The sequence below is a fragment of the Oncorhynchus keta genome, chromosome 35, assembly GCF_023373465.1.
Source record: "Oncorhynchus keta strain PuntledgeMale-10-30-2019 chromosome 35, Oket_V2, whole genome shotgun sequence".
In the NCBI taxonomy this organism is placed as follows: domain Eukaryota; kingdom Metazoa; phylum Chordata; class Actinopteri; order Salmoniformes; family Salmonidae; genus Oncorhynchus; species Oncorhynchus keta.
The window spans coordinates 48,148,398-48,172,879 of NC_068455.1; the positions used below are offsets into that span (position 1 = coordinate 48,148,398).

The following is a 24,482-nucleotide window of genomic DNA, read 5'->3' on the forward strand; positions in this document are numbered from 1 at the left end:
CACTTCTTTTAACTTTCAACCACTCTTAACTCTACTCAAACCCATTTCACACAGGAACTTCATTGTGTAAATAAAAGGTTTACATTTTGTTTTTCAGGATTTCAACCAGCATCAGAGAGTTGGAGAATTTCCGATCACTGCTGTCTAAGGTCCGGTAGCCTGAACCCACACGTCCCTACAGAGAGCCACATACCCACAAAAGAATAACCAGGCTGATTAGAAATGATTCAAAATACAACAGCATGTAGCTGGGGTATTTGGGGCTGCTGAAAGACACAAGTGAAAGTCCTGACAAGTGACTTACAAGGGATCTAACTAAACAAACAAAGGAACATGGGCCGTAGCCAATCCCCTTTGAGCTACTTGCCAATAAGGGTGTTTTCACACAGTTTTGATCTACAGTTCGAATCAGAGTTTGAGTATTTGTTACATCAAATAACACAGTTTAATTGCAGAATGTTCTGTTGGACCGCAACTTCTGGTATTCTTCAGTTCACGAAAAGAAATGGCTAGCCAGCTACTAAACCCTGTTGCCCAAAGCTAACGCTATAAGCAGCCAGCTAGCTTCATGATGCTTGACCAGACCGGGTTGTGTTGTGAAGCTAGCCACAATAACGATTAGGCACACTAGTGGAATTTGCGGTTTGCCTTTTTGAAAGTGATACAGAAAGTTACAATTGGTGGAATCCTGCCTTATTTAGACTAGATAATGTCAAACAAGGTTGGAATGTGAAGCAATGAAATGGGATACCAGTCTACTTGGTGACACCCACAGAACACAACTGTGAAGAGTTTACACAAATATTAGCGTTGTAGCTCTTATCGCGGGACTGTGACTGAAATCACCTCCCCAGTCAGCCTATTGTGTGTATTGACATTCATATTGCACTGTACAGCTTTGCCCAAGGAGTGGGGATCAATGAAATGGGGTATCAGTCTACTCAATACCCAAAATATTTTTTCCCAATGTCCTCCTCAAGAGTTATCAGACTTGTTTTTCCTCTGGAATAGTGTTCAATACACACAGGTTGACAATAAATGTGGCTCAATTCACAGTTCTTTCAGAGTCCCACAATAAGAGCAACGACAGTAATGTTCTCTGGGTGTCACTGAGTAGACTGATACTCCATGTCATTGATCCACAGTCCATAGGTAAGCCTAGTGGTTACAGTGTTGGGCCAGTAACCGATTCCCTAAGCTACAAAGGTAAAAAAAATATGTCGTTCTGCCCCTGAACAAGGCAGTTAACCCACTGTTCCTAGGCCATCCTCACTTGCCTAATTAAATAATGGTTATATATATATTATTTTTATTTTTATGCTGTACAGTGAAATAAGTATGCCCCTAATGCAATTCTAAATTGCAATTCTATTCTAAATCCAGTGTGAATTAAACATATAAAATCAACAAAAGACAATCTAACATTTCAACCTCGTTAAACATGATCTATTAAATGATGTCATAATTCTACTATTTGTATTAATTTGCATCACTGTCAATTACACTTATTTTGAAGGCTAACCGCAAAGTCCACTATTGTGGCTAGCTTCACATAGATGGGTCTGACCACCGTTAATCAAATAAGAACAGTCTTATAAATTAGGGTTATTTTAGATGACCCCAAGCTAGCTAGCTAACTCTAGCTACTGAAACATATTGTCGTTTTGCTATGTTTTTGGGGAAGAACATTGTTTGCATCCATGAGCTAGCTAGCTTTTTTATGACCAGCACTGTAGGTGCGCGAGACAACTTTACCAGCATCATAGCATACGTATCGATGAATCATTGTGACATATGAGTGATAGTGTAATAACTACGTACACAAATTATGAACGCGTTAAATGTATGTGACTTGAAGTCATATTCAGGTCCTGATTGGTCAAACAAGCTTATTTGACACGTCAAATAGTATTATTTGACGTGTATCTTTTTTTGACACGCAAAGACCCAAACGGTGTTCCATAGTAATAGCCCTCTCCACTAATCTGCATCGGATGCGCTCATAAATGCGCTGCTACTCAGAGAATGTTTCAGAAATACAAAGTTATGATGCTGCGTGGATTTCATCAAATGGTCGCAGTCAAACAACCATTAATACTGCGCGACTCTGGTTATTTTCCTGTGTTTGGTCTGGACTGCGTTCTCGCCTGCAGCGAACCGCACCACGGTACAAATTGAATCGGGAAAAACCGCTCCAAAACTATTGGGTGTGAAAGCCCCCTTAGATACTGCACCGTTTTGCTTCCAGTACTTTTTCACAAAGTCCTGTACGCTGTTGGGTTTATTGGCGAGTGGTTGACTACGATATCCTCAAACATTTTTGCACACTACATATGTAAAACGCGTTGACAATTGATATGTGTACACTCCTCAGGGCTTTTCTATGTAAGGCAACTGAATGTAATGGGATATTTTCTATGAGGGAAAAGGTAAACATTGGCATGTCCTACATCATCTACATAAAGAGTGCCCACCCTTTGTGAGGGAAAATATAATACACACATGAAAGTGGCACACATCTCTTATTGCTGTAAGAGTAAGTAGCTTTGTCTGAGTCAGAAAGGCCCCTATCTCCTATAGCAGCTTGATGAACAAGTACACCCACTGGTCCAGACACTAGTCTATTACGGGCCTTATGCTGAGTACCAAGTAGAGAGCCATCAGGTCCTATTTCTTGAGACTGGGATGCTGGCCTTCTTGAGTTGCAAGGAAAAAGCCATATCTCAGACTGGCCAATAAAAAGAAAAGATTAAGATGGGCAAAAGAACACAGACACTGGACAGGGGAACTCTGTTTAGAAGGCCAGCATCCTGGAGTCGCCTCTTCACTGTTGACGTTGAGACTGGTGTTTTGCGGGTACTATTTAATGAAGCTGCCAGTTGAGGACTTGTGAGGTGTCTGTTTCTCAAATTAGATACTCTAATGTACTTGCCCTCTTGCTCAGTTGTGCACCTTGGCCTCACACTTTTTCTATTCTGGTTAGGTCCAGTTTACAATGTTCTTTAAAGGGAGTAGTACACAGCGTTATATGAGCTCTTCAGTTCCTTGGCAGTTTCTCGCATGGAATAGCCTTCATTTCTCAAACCAAGAATAGGCTGATGAGTTTCAGAAGAAAGGTCTTGTTTCTGGCCATTTTGAGCCTGTAATCGAATCCACAAATGCTGATGCTCCAGATACTCAACTAGTCTAAAGAAGCCCAGTTTTATTGCTTCTTAATCAGGACAACAGTTTTCAGCTGTGCTAACATAATTGCAAAAGAATTTTCTAATGATCAATTAGCCTTTTAAAATGATAAACTTGGATTAGTTCACACAACATGCCATTGGATCACAGGAGTGATGGTTGCTGATAATGGGCCTCTGTACACCTATGTAGATATTCCATTTAAAAAATCTGCCGTTTCCAGCTATAACAGTCATTTACAACATTAACAATGTCTACACTGTATTTCTGATAAATTTGATGTTATTTTAAATGGACAAAAAAGTGTTTTTCTTAAAAAAAAACAAGGACATTTCTAAGTGACCCCAAACTTTTGAATGGGTGTGTGTGTGTTCCAAAATTATTGGGATAGTGACACATTTGTTGTCGTTTTGACTGTACTCCAGCACTTTGGATATGAAGTCATACAATAACTGAGGATAAAGTGCAGACTTTCAGCTTTTATTTGAGGGTGTTTTGAAATTACAGTACTTTTTGTACATAGTCCCCCCCCCCCCATGTTAGGGGACACAAGTATTGGGAGAAATTGTGTATTAATTGTGCATTTTTCTTCTTACCCAAGATGGCATAGCAGTTAGACGTCCTTTGTCCTCATCTTGTTGTGTCCCGTGTATATGCACTGCTCCAAAAAATAAAGGGAACACTAAAATAACACATCCTAGATCTGAATGAATGAAATATTCTTAGTAAATACTTTTTTTCTTTACATAGTTGAATGTGCTGACAACGAAATCACACAAAAATGATTAATGGAAATCAAATGTATCAACCCATGGAGATCTGGATTTGGAGTCCTTAAAACAAGTCAAAATGAGGCTCCGTAGTGTGTGTGTGGCCTCCACGTGCCTGTATGACCTCCCTACGACGCCTGGGCATACTCCTGATGAGGTGGCGGATGGTCTCCTGAGGGATCTCCTCCCAGACCTGGACTAAAGCATCCGCCAACTCCTGGACAGTCTGTGGTGCAACGGTTGGTGAAATGGAGCGAGACATGATGTCCCAGATGTGCTCAATTGGATTCAGGTCTGGGGAACAGGCGGGCCAGTCCATAGCATCAGTGCCTTCCTCTTGCAGTAACTGCTGACACAATCCAGCCACATGAGGTCTAGCATTGTTTTGCATTAGGAGGAACCCAGGGCCAACCGCACCAGCATATGGTCTCACAAGGGTTCTGAGGATCTCATCTCGGTACCTAATGGCAGTCAGGCTACCTCTGACGAGCACATGGAGGGCTGTGCGGCCCCCAAAGAAATGCCACCCCACACCATGACTGACCCACCGCCAAACCGGTCATGCTGGAGGATGTTGCAGGCAGCAGAACGTACTCCACGGCGTCTCCAGACTGTCACATGTGCTCAGTGTGAACCTGCTTTCATCTGTGAAGAGCACAGGGCGCCAGTGGCGAATTTGCCACTCTTGGTGTTCTCTGGCAAATGAAAAACGTCCTGGATGCTGTTGGGCTGTAAGCACAACCCCCACCTGTGGACGTCAGGCCCTCATGGAGTCTGTTTCTGACCGTTTGAGCAGACACATTTGTGGCCTGCTGGAGGTCATTTTGCAGGGCTCTGGCAGTGCTCCTCCTGCTCCTCCTTGTACAAAGGCGGAGGTAGCGGTCCTGCTGCTGGGTTGTTGCCCTCCTACGGTCTCCTCCACGTCTCCTGATGTACTGGTTTGTCTCCTGATAGCGCCTCCATGCTCTGGATACTACACTGACAGACACAGCAAACCTTTTTGCCACAGCTCGCATTGATGCGCCATCCTGGATGAGCTGCACTACCTGAGCCACTTGTGTGGGTTGTAGACTCCGTCTCATGCGACCACTAGAGTGAAAGCACCGCCAGCATTCAAAAGTTACCAAAACATCAGCCAGGAAGCATAGGAACTGAGAAGTGGTCTGTGGTCACCACCTGCAGAACCACTCCTTTATTGGGGGTGTCTTGCTAATTGCCTATAATTTCCACCTGTTGTTTATTCCATTTGCACAACAGCATATGAAATGTATTGTCAATCAGCGTTGCTTCCTAAGTGGACAGTTTGATTTCACAGAAGTGTGATTGACTTGGAGTTACATTGTGTTGTTTAAGTGTTCCCTTTATTTTTTTGAGCAGTGTATATATATTTACATATTTTCTTCGCATATCTTCTTATATATTTTTTTCTAAAAATCTCAACTTCAAAACACTTTCCTGCAACCCGCCTTACCAATTAAAAAAAAAAAGTATTATTCACCTCAAATCTGAAATCCACAATAGAAGCTATCCAGAAGCTAGCCAGTTTACTGGCTAACGTTAGTATCCAGCGAACCACGGTTGGTGGTCATCAGCTATCCTTTAGCGCTAAATGCTTTCGCCAGTTTTGTACAACACAACTCAGACCAGAGCATACTGGACCTATTTTCTCACCATATCCCCGGATTTCTACCGCAAGCTCTGGACATTTACACCTGTATCTTGCAGCCTGCTAGCTGCTATCCGAGTGACTATTGGCTTACGTCGGTCCCAGAGCAAACATAAATTATTCCGGAGCTAGCCAGCTGAAGAGTTCCATCAGCCACTCCTGGGCCACAATCACATATCCGGACCTGTTTTACTGCCGATGCGGAGCTCCTTCACGACTGGACTACCGACAGTATCTGCCCGAGGGAGTTATCGAACTGGCCCCTCCATCGCAACGTTACCTGAACGCCCATCTGTGGCCCGGTAATCGTTAGCTGTCTTACCGGCTGCTCTCTGAATAGGTCTATCAGACAATTTTCTTGGGTCACTATAACTATATCTATTTTGACAATTGGATTGGTCCCCTCTACCACACGGAACCCCACTAATTTACCGGCGGAAATGCACGAGGTGGCTAAAAACAGACCTCCATCCTCTGCCAGCTTGCTACCGATGGCCCGGTCAGCTGTCTGAATAGCCGTGACCCCAACCAACCTCACTACTCACTGGACCCTTACGATCACTCGGCTAAGCATGCCTCTCCTTAATGTCAATATGCCTTGTCCATTGCTGTTCTGGTTCGTGTTTATTGGCTTATTTCACTGGAGAGCCTCTCGCCCTGCTCATTACCTTATCCAACCCTTCAGTTCCACCACCCACACATGCGATGACATCACCTGGTTTCAATGATTTTTCGAGTGACAGTATCTCTTTCATCATCACTCAATGCCTAGGTTTACCTCCACTGTATTCACATCCTACCATACCTTTGTCTGTACATTATAACTTGAAGCTATTTTATCGCCCCCAGAAACCTCCTTTTACTCTCTGTTCCGGACGTCCTAGACTACCAATTCTCATAGCTTTTAGCCGTACCGTTATCCTACTCCTCCTCTGGTGATGTAGAGGCGAATCCAGGCCCTGCAGTGCCTAGCTCCACTCCTATTTCCCAGGCGCTCTCTTTTGATGACTTCTGTAACTGTAATAGCCTTGGTTTCATGCATGTTAACATTAGAAGCCTCCTCCCTAAGTTTGTTTTATTCACTGGTTTAGCACACTCTGCCAACCCGGATGTCCGAGCCGTGTCTGAATCCTGGCTTAGGAAGACCACCAAAAACTCTGAAATCTCCATCCCTAACTACAACATTTTCAGACAAGATAGAACGGCCAAAGAGGGCAGTGTTGCACTCTACTGCAGAGATAGCCTGCAGAGTTCTGTCCTACTGTCCAGGTCTGTACCCAAACAATTTGAACTTTTAAAAATCCAAGTCTCTCACCGTTGCCACCTACTATAGACCACCCTCTGCCCCCAGCTCTGAACTGATTACCCCCCATCTATCTTCAGAGCTCGTGCTGCTAGGTGACCTAAACTGGAACATGCTTAACACCCCAGCCATCCTACAATCTAAGCTTGATGCCATCAATCTCACACAAATTATCAATGAACCTACCAGGTACCACCCCAAAGCCGAAAACACGGGCACCCTCATAGATATCATCCTAACCAACTTGCCCTCTAAATACACCTCTGATGTTTTCAACCAAGATCTCAGGGATCTCTGCCTCATTGCCTGCATCCGTAATGGGTCCGCAGTCAAGCGACCTCCGCTCCCTGAAACACTAATCGACCTGGCCCGGGTATCCTGGAAGGATATTGACCTCATCCCGTCAGTAGAGGATGCCTGGTTATTTTTTTTAAATGCCTTCCTCACCACCTTAAATAAGCATGCCCCATTCAAGAGATTTAGAACCAGGAACTGGTATAGCCCTTGGTTCTCTCCAGACCTGACTGCCCTTAACCTGTTAGTCCACTAGGGGCATTATTTCCTTTTTGGATAAAAAGACGTGCCCATTTTAAGCGCAATATTTTGTCACGAAAAGATGCTCGACTATGCTTGGAATTGATAGTTTTGGAAAGAAGACACTCTTACGTTTCCAGAACTGCAAAGATTTTCACTGTGAGTGCCTTATAACAAAAGCTTCAGGCAAAACCAAGATGTTTGAGCGACCAGGAAATGAACAGGATTTCTGAAGGTACGTTTTCCATGATCGCCTTATATGGCTGTGAATGCGACAGGAATGAACGGACACTCTCTAGCGTTTCCCCAAGGTGTCTGCAGCATTGTGACGTATTTGTAGGCATATCATTGGAAGATTGACCATAAGAGACTACAATTGCCAAGTGTCCCGCACGGTGTCTGCGTGGAAATTGGTGCGCAAAAGTCAGCTACCAGTATTTTTCCATCCGAATCAGAGAACAAAGAAGGCTTCTAGGACTGCCATTTCAATGAAGAGATATATGACAAAACACCTTGAGGATTTATTCAAACAACGTTTTCCATGTTTCAGTCGATATTATGGAGTTAATTCGGAAAAAAGTTTGACGTGTAGGTGACTGAATTTTCGGTTAGTTTCGGTAGCCAAATGCATAGTAACAAAACGGAACGATGTGTCCTACACAATAATCTTTCAGGAAAAACTGGACATCTGCTATGTAACAGAGTCTCCTCATTGAAACATCTGAAGTTCTTCAAAGGTAAATTATTTTATTTGATCCCTTTGCTGGTTTTTGTGAATATGTTGCGTGCTAAATGCTAACGCTAAATGCTAAGCTAGCTATCACCACTCTTACACAAATTATTGATTTTCTCTGGTTCTAAAGCATATTTTGAAAATCTGAGACGAGAGGATTGTTAAGAAAAGGATAAGCTTGAGAGCAGGCATATTTATTTCATTTCATTTGCGATTTTTAGAAATCGCTAACGTTGCGTTATGGTAATGAGCTTGAGGTTGTAGTATCGCGACCGCATGCGGGATGGGGCGGACTATGAGGTTAACCGTTCTGCATTAGCATCGAACAGCCCCCGTGATATGCAACTTTTCAGGGAAGTTAGAAACCAATATACACAGGCAGTTGAAAAGCCAAGGCTAGCTTTTTCAAACAGAAATTTGCTTCCTGCAACACAAACTCAAAAAAGTTCTGGGACACTGTAAAGTCCATGGAGAATAAGAACACCTCCTCCCAGCTGCCCACTGCACTGAGGATAGGAAACTCTGTCAACACTGATAAATCCATTATAATTGAGAATTTCAATAAGCAATTTTCTACGGCTGGCTATGCTTTCCACCTGGCTACCCCTACCCTGGTCAACAACACTGTACCCCAAGTCTTCCCCATTTCTCCTTTTCCCAAATCCAGTTTGCTGATGTTCTAAAAGAGCTGCAAAATCTGGACCCCTACAAATCAGCCGGGCAAGACAATCTGGACCCTTTCTTTCTAAAATGATCTGCTGAAATTGTTGCAACCCCTATTACCAGCCTGTTCAAACTCTTTCATGTCGTCTGAGATTCCCAAAGATTGGAAAGCAGCTGCGGTCATCCCCCTCTTCAAAGGGGGGAGACACTCTTGACCCAAATTGCTACAGACTATATCTATCCTACCCTGCCTTTCTAAGGTCTTTGAAAGCCAAGTCGACAAAAAGATTACCGACCATTTCGAATCCTACCGCATCTTCTCCGCTATGCAATCTGGTTTCAGAGCTGGTCATGGGTGCACCTCAGCCACGCTCAAGGTCCTAAACGATATCTTAACCGCCATCGATAAGAAACAATACTGTTCAGCCGTATTCATTGACCTTGCCAAGGCTTTCAACTCTGTCAATCACCACATCCTCATCGGCAGACTCGATAACCTTTGTTTCTCAAATGATTGCCTCGCCTGGTTCACCAACTACTTCTCTGATAGAGTTCAGTGTGTCAAATCGGAGGGCCTGTTGTCCAGACCTGGCAGTCTCTATGGGGGTGCCACAGGGTTCAATTCTTGGGCTGACTCTCTTCTCTGTATACATCAATGATGTCGCTCTTGCTGCTGGTGAGTCTCGGATCCACCTCTACACAGACAACACCATTCTGTATACTTCTGGCCCTTCTTTGGACACTGTGTTAACAACCCTCCAGACGAGCTTCAATGCCATACAACTCTCCTTCTGTGGCCTCCAACTGCTCTTAATACAAGTAAAGCACCAACTGTCAGAGCAGCTCAGAGATTACTGCACCTGTACATAGCCAATCTATAATTTAGCCCAAACAACTACCTCTTCCCCTTATTGTATTTTTTTATTTTGCTCCTTTGCACCCCATTATTTTTATTTCTACTTTGCACATTCTTTCACTGCAAATCTACCATTCTATTGTTTTACTTGCTGTATTGTATTTACTTCGCCATTATGGCCTTTTTTTGCCTTTACCTCCCTTATCTCACTCATTTGCTCACATCGTATATAGACTTATTTTGCTACTGTATTATTGACTGTATGTTTGTTTTACTCCATGTGTCACTCTGTGTTGTTGTATGTGTCGAACTGCTTTGCTTTATCTTGGCCAGGTCTCAATTGTAAATGAGAACTTGTTCTCAACTTGCCTACCTGGTTAAATAAAGGTGAAATAAATAAAAAATTCAAGTGGTAAAAGGTTAAGTATTTGGTCCCATATTCCTAGCACGCAATGATTACATTAAGCTTGTGACACTACAAACTTGTTGGATGCATTTTCAGTTTGTGTTTTGATTATTTTGTGCCCAATAAATAGAAATTAATGGTTAATAATATCCTGTGTCATTTTGGAGTCACATGTATTGAAAATAAGAGAAGGTTTCTAAAAAGTTCTACATTTAGTGTGGATGCTACCATGATTACGGATAACCCTGAATGAATCGTGAATAATGATAGGTGAGAAAGTTAGACACACAAGTGACACCATACTGTACATTAGTTACCATCCATTTATATTGGGAAGAAAATAATCTGAAACACAAACAGCAAATGCATCCAACACATATAGAGTCAAAAGCTTGATGTGGTCAATGGAATATGTGACCAAATACTTCACCTTTTACTACTTTAAAACATGTGAATTTGTCCCAATGCACTTTTAACCTCCCATAGTCATTGTATAATGTCAAGTCCAAGGTGCTGGAGTACAAAGCCAAAACTGAAAATGTGTCACTGTCCTAATACTTTTGGAGCTCATTGTACTTTACTAGTGCATTCACCAGTACAAACATTTGTTTTTCAGTACACACTTTTTTTATAATGCATTCCACTGCTAATCTGCTGTGGGTTTCGTCTGTTCCAAGTGACGCAAATACTGGCTTTGATAACCCCTCACACTGACACACTTAGGAATCCTTGTGAATATTGGTAAAGGCAGAAGGTTGTTGATTATGGATAAACCGTTAATCAACATCAGCTGAATAACAAGTAACTCTGTGAAGTCAACTTGATCCCAAGTGTTACTGGATCAGAGAGGAATGGGAATACAACGGTGGATTGAAAGGCAGTCTCTGTCAAAACACACGGGGGCTCGAGCCCGTATTCAATCAGTCAAGGAGAGTTCAGCCAAGACACAAAACCCTGATTTAGACGTCCACAGAGGAGAGAACTATGTGAGCGGTTAACGTTGGTCAGTACTTAGGAATGCAAACCGTTAACACCACACTGGTTATGGTTGGCACCATCTGAGAAAGTGGTCGATTTTATATTTATGGTTGATTTATCAGTCGCAGTGACAACCAGAGGCTTCTTGAGCCTTGAGAACTGGGTAGTCTTCATTAGGTACAGAAGAATGCACACCGAAACGGGATGAAACTACCTCGGCATCCAATAAGAAATGCTCATTTTTCGTTTTTTCCTTTGCAAAACAATTGAAAACATCCATTACATGTCCTAATTAACACAACCCTGCTTTGCACTTTTTCTACGTATTGTGCCCTTGAATGCAGGCTCTCATTCTGTAGGGGACACCTGTTTTATACTGTTTTCAAATGAGGTCAGAAAAGGGTGACCTCTGATAGATACCACAGCCATACAGTGGGGCAAAAAAAGTATTTAGTCAGCCACCAATTGTGCAAGTTCTCCCACTTAAGATGAGAGAGGCCTGTAATTTTCATCATAGGTACACTTCAACTATGACAGACAAAATGAGAAAAAAAATCCTGAAAATCACATTGTAGGATTTTCAATGAATTTATTTGCAAATTATGGTGGAAAATAAGTATTTGGTCAATAACAAAAGTTTCTCAATACTTTGTTATATACCCTTTGTTGGCAATGACAGAGGTCAAATGTTTTCTGTAAGTCTTCACAAGGTTTTCACACACTGTTGCTGGTATTTTGGCCCATTCCTCCTTGCAGATTTCCTCTAGAGCAGTGATGTTTTGGGGCTGTTGCTGGGCAACAGACTTTCAACCCTCTCCAAAGATTTTCTATGGGGTTGAGATCTGGAGACTGGCAAGGCCACTCCAGGACCTTAAAATGCTTCTTACGAAGCCACTCCTTCGTTGCCCGGGCGGTGTGTTTGGGATCATTGTCATGCTGAAAGACCCAGTCACGTTTCATCTTCAAAGCCCTTGCTGATGGAGGTTTTCACTGAAAATCTCACAATACATGGCCCCATTCATTCTTTCCTTTACACGGATCAGTCGCCCTGGTCTCTTTGCAGAAAAACAGCCCCAAAGCATGATGTTTCCACCCCCATGCTTCACAGTAGGTATGGTGTTCTTTGGATGCAACTCAGCATTCTTTGTCCTCCAAACACAACGAGTTGAGTTTTTACCAAAAAAGTTATATTTTAGTTTCATATGACATTCTCCCAATCTTCTTCTGAATCATCCAAATGCTCTCTAACAAACTTCAGACGGGCCTGGACATGTACTGGCTTAATCAGGGGGACACGTCTGGCACTGCAGAATTTGAGTCCCTGGCAGCGTAGTGTGTTACTGATGGTAGGCTTTGTTACTTTGGTCCCAGCTCTCTGCAGGTCATTCACTAGGTCCCCCCGTGTGGTTCTGGGATTTTTGCTCACCGTTCTTGTGATCATTTTGACCCCACGGGGTGAGATCTTGCGTGGAGCCCCAGATCGAGGGAGATTATCCGTGGTTTTGTATGTCTTCCATTTCCTAATAATTGCTCCCACAGTTGATTTCTTCAAACCAAGCTGCTTACCTATTGCAGATTCAGTCTTCCCAGCCTGGTGTAGGTCTACAATTTTGTTTCTGGTGTCCTTTGACAGCTATTTGGTCTTGGCCATAGTGGAGTTTGGAGTGTGACCGTTTGAGGTTGTGGACAGGTGTCTTTTATACTGATAACAAGTTCAAATAGGTGCCATTAATACAGGTAACGAGTGGAGGACAGAGGAGCCTCTTAAAGACAAAGTTACAGGTATGTGAGAGCCAGAAATCTTGCTTGTTTGTAGGTGACCAAATACTTATTTTCCACCATAATTTGCAAATAGATTCATTAAAAATCCTACAATGTGAGTTTCTGGATTTCTTTTCTCATTTTGTCTGTCATAGTTGAAGTGTACCTATGATTACAGGCCTCTCATCTTTTTAAGTGGGAGAACTTGCACAATTGGTGGCTGACTAAATACTTTTTTGCCCCACTGTATTTAACCCAAGACCAATAGGCAAAGTAATTTATTGAAGAAATTGCCAAGAGTCTTTCCAGTCTCAAAGCAGTTTGGCCAACTAAAACCTGGTGGTAAAAAGTATTTGTGGAGAGAATCATGACATTTGCTGCTGCAGGGCTTTTTAAATGTCAAAAACATAACTTAGATATATGTGAAGACAGCTCTCATTACACTGAATGCTATTTCACTCAGATCCTCAATACATTGACTGATAACCGAGAAGGCAAGGATCAAGTAATATGACCCCTTCTCCTCTTTCAAATCCTTTAACTGTTTGATTGGGGGTGGATTAATCAAGGTTGACCTGAACATACACATACACACAGTTATTGTTTTTAAACAGTGCAGTAAAACTTTATTTTAACATGGTAGTGCTTACATATACATCTTTAGTGATCTATGAAAGATGGGTAAAGGAGTTATTCATTGGCCACCAACAAAGAATAAGAGACAAATTATAATTATTATAAAAGGCAAAACATGCTCTTTGCGAGACAACTGAGATGGCAATAGATTTCACGAACAAAATAAGATCAATAAAAATACAATACCTTCATACTCCCAACATTTGAATGCTGTATCTCCCCAATTGTTGCTATTAAAGGATAATTTGCATTCATGCTGGATAGAATGCTTTATGCTCTTGGATATGAGGGTGAAAATATAAACGTTTTCAGAGAACCTCTGTCAGTATTTTCCCATTGATTATAGCTGCCTGCTATCCTCTGCTTACTAACAGATTTGCTGCAACAATCACACACGTATGCTACACATAAGCTAACAGCAACAATAAAATAACTTAGTTTGAGACTCCAAAGCAGGTTAAGGGAAAGATTATTTATACCATGACCCTAAAGGAATCCACCTCTAAATTATTTTTTTTTTTAAAGAGCCTACTGGAATTGGCTTGTGGCCCTAGGAGAGTGAGAGAAAGCTCAACCGGAGGTTACACTTTCTCACTTTCAATCCCACTGAACACTTCATGTATGAACTCCACAGCACCAAAGGTCAAAGGTGACAGCCTCAAACACAGATGGGTGGGAAAATAAAATAGAATGTACTGATATGATTGCATTCGCCCACTGATTGTGTTTGTCAGCTGATATTCATGGAAGGTAAGAAATCAAGAAAATAAAAGGCAAAACAAATATAAAAATCACATTTTTAGACTGCAATTCCTCTTTCCCTCTCTGAACAATTTCTTGCAAACACAAAACTCTGTTCAACAGTGAAAAATAACCAAGAGATGTCTTACCTCCTACCTATACCATTAATGTGCATATAAGCAAGTTTAGCAAACACATACTCACACAGAGACGAACACACAAACTTGCCCTGTACACCTGGGCAATACTAGTAACCATGGAGTATAACAAAAACAAACATGGAATGCAGTTAAAATGGAAATAAGTAGGACATAAAGCTTAATCACTTTCGTTATATACAGCATTTTGTGCTCGATGTTTTCCACAAGGAAAAAAATGAACAGTAACATTTAATGGCACATTTTCATGTGTCCCTGTATGATAGTGTAGCCTGGTCAAAGATCTGTCTGTGCTGTCTCACTTATGGCCAATGGCTTGAATATGACCAGAGGATTTGGCAAGACAGCACAAACAGATCAGGGACTAATGATGGTGAGCTTGATGCCGTAAACTAGCACATGGATACAGCTACTGTATACTATTATAGTCAGGATAGAAGAGGGTATATTTAAGCCTGTTTGTGATGTCTGGTGACAATGACAATGGCAAGACAGCACAACAGATCTGGACTCTGGCTAGGGCTTCGCAAGGAGTACTGTACTATAAAACATCCCTCCGCCGATCCACACTTGGTCCATACATTCATTTTACTGGGTCCAGAGCAGAACATTCATTAAGAAACATATTGTTCCCCCAAAGTCTATGCTCCATCAGGGGCCCATCACCAAAATGGAGGCCCCCAGGAGCAGGTGTACCATCCTGGGATTGTCCCGCTAGGCAAGCTGGAGGCTCGAGACTCGTTTTTAGGCCCAGCTCTCAATCTGTGCTCGCTTTGACATGGTCTTTGACAGCAGTGAAAGATTAAAATGCAGTGTTAACACTTCCCATGGTGTCCCAGTGCATGTTAGGTTTGAATACCGAGGGCATTGCACATGATTATAGCCTCGGTGTTGGTTTGGAAGGGCATCGTCATGGATGGCTCATTGCAGAGGAATCAACTAGTGTTCTACAGGGAAGTGAGACAGGGTCTTGGGAACACACAGGAACACCCTGATAGTCAGATTTGATTAGGAGCCGAGTCTACATTCAAGCCAGGATCTTGTACTCAGAATGTGAAATTAGGGGATTTTTTAAAGTGCAAATGTCACCTCCCGACTCATGGAGGGGAGTCTATGTGCAAAGGTGTGGCGGGGAGAACTGCCCACTGGACTGAACCAAAATAGGCAAGGGATGAGGGGGACATACGTGCTGGTCCACGCACTTGTCTGGTCCCTGACAGTGATAGAGGACTTACTAGTCTGATGTCCGACAAACATACAGTATGGGTGTGTGGAAAAGCTGAGATGCACAATCCTTTCCCATACAGACACTTCCTTATTTTCCTCTAGACTCTCCCCAGTTTTCAGGAATAGTAGAATGGTCCAGGACTATTGAACTAGAAACATTGGAAAACTTTTTAAATAACTGGAATATCACTGAGCTGACTACTCCCTAACCACCGCTGACCTCAAATGACCTCCCCTCATCTGGTCCCGTCTGACCCCGGAAAACCCAACAAGCTGTGCAGGTAAGTAGCGCTGGTGGGGGAGGGGACAGGTTGATAGCTGGAATAAGGAAGTCACGCAGTGTCAGTCACAGGGTCACATCCTGTATGAACTCCACAGCACCAAAGGTCAAAGGTGAGCCCCAAACACAGATGGGTGGGAAAATAAAATAGAATGTACTTCAAATATGATTGCATTCGCCCACTGATTGTGTTTGTCAGCTGATATTCATGAGGGGTAAGAAATCAAGAAAATAAAAGCTTTCCCAGGGTCATAGCCATGTAGCTGAAGGTCAGAACTGGCCCTTTCCTGAGTTAAAATGTTTTCAGGGGTATCTACTGGGGCCGGTGGGGGTGGTTAGATCTGAGGAGTGCAGTAGTGATTTTGGGGTGTGAAATAGTAGTTATGGGGGGTGGCATTGTAGTTCTGGGGGGGGGAGTAGTAGTTATGGTGCTGGTCGGGCTGGATGTTTCCATAGGCTAAGAGGAGGGGGGCAGTGGAGGTTTGGGGGCCGTTGGGGAGTTGGGGAACCCCGTCAGGCTGCCGTTCCTCTGGGTGGAGCCGTACCAGCTGGGGCCCAACTGGGGCGTCGTGGACAAGACACTACTGTGGGATGGAAGAGACAAGGTTAACTCAGCATTGTATCACATCTGTATGGGAGATGTAGGATGTAACAGGTGTCTGTTTTAATGTTTTTAAATTTTACCTTTATTTAACTAGGCAAGTCAGTTAAGAACAAATTCTTATTTTCAATGACGGCCTAGGAACAGTGGGTTAACTGCCTGTTCAGGGTCAGCTCGGGGACTCGAACTTGCAACCTTTCGGTTACTAGTCCAACGCTCTAACCACTAAGCTACCCTGCCGCCCCGGGGGATATACTGCTGGAATGTAGAATGTTATGTTTGTGTATGTGGGATATAGGATGTTAGGTGACTGTATGGGGATATAGGATGTTACAGGTTACTGTACAGGTGATATAGAATGGTTTTAGGTGACTGTATGCAGACAATATAGGATGCAATATAAATGACTGCGTACAGGGGATATATACTTAACACAAATATGAACGCAAAATCAAGTTTGCAGACAACACAACAGTAGTAGGACTGATTACCAACAATGACGAGACAGCCTACAAGGAGGAGGTGAGGACCCTGGCTGAGTTGTGCCAGGAAAATAACCCTCTCCCTCAATGTCAACAAAACGAAGGAGCTGATCGTGGACTTCAGGAGACAGCAGACGGAGCCCGTCCCCCACTATCCACATCGATGGGCCGCAGTGGAGAAGGTGAAAAGCTTCAAGTTCCTCGGCGTACACATCACTGACAATCTGAAATGGTCCACTCACACGGACAATGTGGTGAAGAAAGCGCAACAGCGCCTCTTCAACCTCAGGGGGCCGAATAAATTTGTCTTGGCCCCTAAGACCCTCCAAAACTTTTACAGATGCACGATTGGGCACATGACCTGCCCTCCAGGACACCTACAGCACCCGATGTCACAGGAAGGCCAAAAAGATCACAGAGACATGGCCTGGTTACCCTGCTATCATCCAGAAGGGTGAGGTCAGTACAGGTGCATCAAAGCTGTGACGAGAGACTGAAAAACTGCTTCTATCTCAAAGCCATCAAACTGTTAAATCGCCATCACTAGCCGGCTTCCACCCGGTTACTCAACACTGCACCTTAGAGGCTACTGTCCTATGTACATAGACATGGTAGTCAATTTAATACTGTTTTACTCATTTCATATATATCATTTCATATATATCATTTCATACACACACACACACACACACACACACACACACACACACACACACACACACACACACACACACACACACACACACACTGTATTCTAGTCATTGCCACTCCGCCATTGCTCGTCCTAATATTTATATATTTCTGAATTGTATTATTTTACTTTTAGATTTGTGTGTATTATGTGATACTACTGCACTGTCGGCGCTACGAACACAAGCATTTAGCTACACACACAATAACATCTGTTAAATATGTGTATGTGACCAATATAACGTTATTTGTAACGTGTTGGTGCCATGTTTCATGCGCTGGAATACAAATTCACTGAAATTTACCATACGCACAAAAATCTAATTTCTCTCACATTTTGTGCACAAATGTGTTTACATTCCTGTTAATGAGCATGATATCCCTTGTCAAGATAATACATCCACCTGACAGGTGTGGCATATCAAGAAGCTGATTAAACAGCATGTTCATTACAGAGATGCACCTTGTGCTGGAGATAATAAAAGACCTCTCTAAAATGTGCAGTTTTGTTACACAACACAATGCCACAGATGTCTCAAGTTGAGGGCTCATGCAATAGGCATGCTGACCGCATGATTGTCCAACAGAGATTTTCAATTCTGTATCATAAGCCGTCTCGGCAGTCCGTCAAACTGGACTCACAACCGCAGACCACACAAGCCCAGGACCTCCACTTCTGGCTTCTTCACCCGGCGGGATCGTCTGAGACCAGCCACCCAGACAGCTGATGAAACTGAGGCGTATTTCTGTCTGTCATAAAACCCTTTTGTGGGGAAAAACAAATTCTGATTGGCTAGGCCTGGTTCCCCAGTGGGTGGGACAGGCCCGCCCATGGCTGCACCCCTGCCCAGTAATGTGAAATCCATAAATGAGGGTCTAATTTATATATTTAAATTGACTGATTTCCTTATATGAACTGTAACTCAACAAAATCTTTAAACATTATAATGTTGTTCAGTATAAGATGTTATAGGTGACTGAATTGAATGTTATACCCACCTCGGTCGATCTGCTCTGGAGTTGATGCTCCTGGACAGGTCATCATCGCTGTCGTACCTCCGGGGGTTGTCAAAGAAATAGGCCCTGGAACTGAAGCTGTGGCTGTTGATCATTCCTCCTGGTGCCTGGGGAAAAGGACACTCTCACAGTTTAATAAGTACTTTCGGGACAAGAAAAACATGCCTTTATATGTACTTACACCATAGTAATAACACTGGAAATCATATATGGGCCCAAATCGTTTCCTACTTCCATCGGTGATAAATTAATGTTTTCAAACTAGATGAGATAAGCTGACAACAACTTTAAAATAAAGGCCCCTTAAAAGCTCATGCTGTTTTAAGCTACCCTGTACCGAGGTAGGCAAACATTTGACTAATGTGCATTCAAACGCATATATGATTCATGTGAGCTCCTTGATTGGCTGGTTTACACAAAGTCAATGGCCCTACTTCACTTTTACAACATAAACGTCGCGTTGCACTCTGGGATCAGTAGGGATGTAAATTTGAAACGTCTGCACCCGAGGTAAACCCAGGTGAAACGCGGGGTCCGTAACCGACAACAGTATGTCCAAAGTAAACTGCTGTGTACCATACTGCAGGTGTTGTGCCGATTTCGGCAGGCAAGAAACCCCCCCCCCCCCTTCTAATTTCCTTAATTTTGTGGCTAGAGTCAAATACTTTCTGTGGCACACATCAGAGTCAAATAATTTCTATAGAACAAAAATGAATAATTCATGTATGTGTGTTATATTAAACATAGAGGAGGGAGTAAAATGTAGGCAAGCAATAAACATTTCAGAACAACTACTAGTCGAATAAGACATGGGAGAGATGACACATTTTGGCAAAGATATTTATTTATAGACTAATACACTGCAGACATTACTAGTGCATCCCCCACGATCAAACCGGCATAAAAAATAAAATGAAAGTCAGCCTAACGTGGGGGGTTTCAGGGAGAATTGTGTCAGGGGGGAGCTTTTCAGCACAACACCTGCTAGACCCGACACAACGTTACATTTCACAGACTACCGACTGATCCAAAACAACAAGTAATCTGGAACACTTTAATTCGGAATGACAGACAAAAAAGTAGTAACGTTAAGTGGACATCTGTAGCCTGTATTTTGAGCAGGGTGCCAGGTCCTACGACCAGAATACCCCAACAATATTTCCCTGGTCCAAAGAATGGCCTGACATAATAGAAACACCCAACCTGACCTATCCCAATGCACAAATGTTCCTGACTGAACACCAACTTGACCCATCGACTGTAAAAGAACTTCAGAAGAAAGCAGACAAAGAGGCCGTTCTGAGGTAGTTTAACTGCTTGCTAGCTAAGCTAGCTTGATGCATGTTGCTGTTATGTTAACTAGCTAGTTAACATATCTTGGGTTCCTAACCAGTTTGCTTAAGAAGCTCCTTTTGCAGACAACAATATTATTATAACACGTACCATGAAGCGGGTGTTTTTGCTTTATCCAACCCAGTACCTGAATGTGGATTGTGCCTGGCTTTATGATTGTGCTCTCTTACAACACACAGCTTAGCTAGATACAAATCAAACCCCAAAAAAATGAAGAAAGCAGACACTGTTCAAAACCATATTTTATTTATTTTTTCCACAAATGTTGAGTATTGATCAAGAACCGCGAGAGAATGATTAGGTAACTAGCTACTCTGAAAATAACAGGCTTACATTATGAATAACTAGGCTATTCTAGTCCATACGTTACAATATGGTGACTTACCCCACTTTAGAGTAGTGCATGAGCGAAGAGAGGCTGTCATAATAGTGCCGTAAAGGAAAACTGTTTAGGGCAGGGATGTGCAGCCCCATTTTGAAGGCCCTCAGATCAGTCTAGGTCTCAACTTACTGTTGCAAGTAAGAAGAGTGCATTAGCAGTTTCTCTTGTTATATCAGTCATTGATAGTCAGTCAATTAGCTGACATGGGTTAACATGTTTTACCTTGTTAAGTTTACATTTACATTTAAGTCATTTAGCAGACGCTCTTATCCAGAACGACTTACAAATTGGTGCATTCACCTTATGACATCCAGTGGAACAGCCACTTTACAATAGTGCATCTAAATCTTTTAAGGGGGGTGAGAAGGATTACTTTATCCTATCCTAGGTATTCCTTAAAGAGGTGGGGTTTCAGGTGTCTCCGGAAGGTGGTGATTGACTCCGCTGTCCTGGCGTCGTGAGGGAGTGTGTTCCACCATTGGGGAGCCAGAGCAGCGAACAGTTTTGACTGGGCTGAGCGGGAACTGTACTTCCTCAGTGGTAGGGAGGCGAGCAGGCCAGAGGTGGATGAACGCAGTGCCCTTGTTTGGGTGTAGGGCCTGATCAGAGCCTGGAGGTACTGAGGTGCCGTTCCCCTCACAGCTCCGTAGGCAAGCACCATGGTCTTGTAGCGGATGCGAGCTTCAACTGGAAGCCAGTGGAGAGAGCGGAGGAGCGGGGTGACGTGAGAGAACTTGGGAAGGTTGAACACCAGACGGGCTGCGGCGTTCTGGATGAGTTGTAGGGGTTTAATGGCACAGGCAGGGAGCCCAGCCAACAGCGAGTTGCAGTAATCCAGACGGGAGATGACAAGTTCCTGGATTAGGACCTGCGCCGCTTCCTGTGTGAGGCAGGGTCGTACTCTGCGGATGTTGTAGAGCATGAACCTACAGGAACGGGCCACCGCCTTGATGTTAGTTAAGAACGACAGGGTGTTGTCCAGGATCACGCCAAGGTTCTTAGCGCTCTGGGAGGAGGACACAATGGAGTTGTCAACCGTGATGGCGAGATCATGGAACGGGCAGTCCTTCCCCGGGAGGAAGAGCAGCTCCGTCTTGCCGAGGTTCAGCTTGAGGTGGTGATCCGTCATCCACACTGATATGTCTGCCAGACATGCAGAGATGCGATTCGCCACCTGGTCATCAGAAGGGGGAAAGGAGAAGATTAATTGTGTGTCGTCTGCATAGCAATGATAGGAGAGACCATGTGAGGTTATGACAGAGGCAAGTGACTTGGTGTATAGCGAGAATAGGAGAGGGCCTAGAACAGAGCCCTGGGGGACACCAGTGGTGAGAGCGCGTGGTGAGGAGACAGATTCTCGCCACGCCACCTGGTAGGAGCGACCTGTCAGGTAGGACGCAATCCAAGCGTGGGCCGCGCCGGAGATGCCCAACTCGGAGAGGGTGGAGAGGAGGATCTGATGGTTCACAGTATCGAAGGCAGCCGATAGGTCTAGAAGGATGAGAGCAGAGGAGAGAGAGTTAGCTTTAGCAGTGCGGAGCGCCTCCGTGATACAGAGAAGAGCAGTCTCAGTTGAATGACTAGTCTTGAAACCTGACTGATTTGGATCAAGAAGGTCATTCTGAGAGAGATAGCGGGAGAGCTGGCCAAGGACGGCACGTTCAAGAGTTTTGGAGAGAAAAGAAAGAAGGGATACTGGTCTGTAGTTGTTGACATCGGAGGGATCGAGTGTAGGTTTTTTCAGAAGGGGTGCAACTCTCGCTCTCTTGAAGACGGAAGGGACGTAGCCAGCGATCAGGGATGAGTTGATGAGCGAGGTGAGGTGAGGGAGAAGGTCTCCGGAAATGGTCTGGAGAAGAGAGGAGGGGATAGGGTCAAGCGGGCAGGTTGTTGGGCGGCCGGCCGTCACAAGACGCAAGATTTCATCTGGAGAGAGAGGGGAGAAAGAGGTCAGAGCACAGGGTAGGGCAGTGTGAGCAGAACCAGCGGTGTCGTTTGACTTAGCAAACGAGGATCGGATGTCGTCGACCTTCTTTTCAAAATGGTTGACGAAGTCATCTGCAGAGAGGGAGGAGGGGGGGGGGGAGGAGGATTCAGGAGGGAGGAGAAGGTGGCAAAGAGCTTCCTAGGGTTAGAGGCAGATGCTTGGAATTTAGAGTGGTAGAAAGTGGCTTTAGCAGCAGAGACAGAGGAGGAAAATGTAGAGAGGAGGGAGCGAAAGGATGCCAGGTCCACAGGGAGGCGAGTTTTCCTCCATTTCCGCTCGGCTGCCCGGAGCCCTGTTCTGTGAGCTCGCAATGAGTCGTCGAGCCACGGAGCGGGAGGGGAGGACCGAGCCGGCCTGGAAGATAGGGGACATAGAGAGTCAAAGGATGCAGAAAGGGAGGAGAGGAGGGTTGAGGAGGCAGAATCAGGAGATAGGTTGGAGAAGGTTTGAGCAGAGGGAAGAGATGATAGGATGGAAGAGGAGAGAGTAGTGGGGGAGAGAGAGCGAAGGTTGGGACGGCGCGATACCATCCGAGTAGGGGCAGTGTGGGAAGTGTTGGATGAGAGCGAGAGGGAAAAGGATACAAGGTAGTGGTCGGAGACTTGGAGGGGAGTTGCAATGAGGTTAGTGGAAGAACAGCATCTAGTAAAGATGAGGTCGAGCGTATTGCCTGCCTTGTGAGTAGGGGGGGAAGGTGAGAGGGTGAGGTCAAAAGAGGAGAGGAGTGGAAAGAAGGAGGCAGAGAGGAATGAGTCAAAGGTAGACGTGGGGAGGTTAAAGTCGCCCAGAACTGTGAGAGGTGAGCCGTCCTCAGGAAAGGAGCTTATCAAGACATCAAGCTCATTGATGAACTCTCCGAGGGGACCTGGAGGGCGATAAATGATAAGGATGCTAAGCTTGAAAGGGCTGGTAACTGTGACAGCATGAAATTCAAAGGAGGCGATAGACAGATGGGTAAGGGGAGAAAGAGAGAATGACCACTTGGGAGAGATGAGGATCCCGGTGCCACCACCCCGCTGACCAGAAGCTCTCGGGGTGTGCGAGAACACGTGGGCGGACGAAGAGAGAGCAGTAGGAGTAGCAGTGTTATCTGTGGTGATCCATGTTTCCGTCAGTGCCAAGAAGTCGAGGGACTGGAGGGAGGCATAGGCTGAGATGAACTCTGCCTTGTTGGCCGCAGATCGGCAGTTCCAGAGGCTACCGGAGACCTGGAACTCCACGTGGGTCGTGCGCGCTGGGACCACCAAATTAGGGTGGCCGCGGCCACGCGGTGTGGAGCGTTTGTATGGTCTGTGCAGAGAGGAGATAACAGGGATAGACAGACACATAGTTGACAGGCTACAGAAGAGGCTACGCTAATGCAAGGAGATTGGAATGACAAGTGGACTACACGTCTCGAATGTTCAGAAAGTTAAGCTTACGTAGCAAGAATCTTATTGACTAAAATGATTAAAATGATACAGTACTGCTAAAGTAGGCTAGCTGGCAGTGGCTGCATTGTTGACTTTGTAGGCTAGCTGGCAGTGGCTGCGTTGTTGACACTACACTAATCAAGTCGTTCCGTTGAGTGTAATAGTTTCTACAGTGCTGCTATTCGGGGGCTAGCTGGCTAGCTAGCAGTGTTGATTACGTTACGTTGCGTTAAAAGAACGACAATAGCTGGCTAGCTAACCTAGAAAATCGCTCTAGACTACACAATTATCTTTGATACACAGACGGCTATGTAGCTAGCTATGTAGCTAGCTACGATCAAACAAATCAAACCGTTGTGCTGTAATGAAATGAAATGAAAATGTGATACTACCTGTGGAGCGAAGCGGAATGCGACCGGGTTGTTGAGTGCGGAAGTTCTATTCAGTAGACGTTGGCTAGCTGTTGGCTAGCTAGCAGTGTCTCCTACGTTAAGGACGACAAATAGCTGGCTAGCTAACCTCGGTAAATTAAGATAATCACTCTAAGACTACACGCTCTAAACTACACAATTATCTTGGATACGAAGACAGCAAAGACAACTATGTAGCTAGCTAACACTACACTAATCAAGTCGTTCAGTTGAGTGTAATAGTTTCTACAGT

At 44.2% G+C, this 24,482-nt stretch overlaps 1 protein-coding gene and 1 pseudogene across 1 annotated transcript in view; one reads left to right on the forward strand and one right to left on the reverse strand.

The window, feature by feature from the left end:
• ero1a (endoplasmic reticulum oxidoreductase 1 alpha) overlaps window positions 1–10,128 on the forward strand; it is a 30,970-nt gene extending 20,842 nt beyond the window's left edge. Inside the window, exon 14 of the mRNA XM_052497090.1 lies at window positions 98–10,128. Coding sequence (XP_052353050.1) covers window positions 98–158 — 61 coding nt within the window. The 3' untranslated portion in view covers window positions 159–10,128. The remainder of the gene's footprint in view (window positions 1–97) is intronic.
• Window positions 10,129–13,450: 3,322 nt separating this feature from the next.
• LOC118368577 (G protein-coupled receptor 137Ba-like) overlaps window positions 13,451–24,482 on the reverse strand; it is a 72,195-nt pseudogene continuing 61,163 nt past the window's right edge.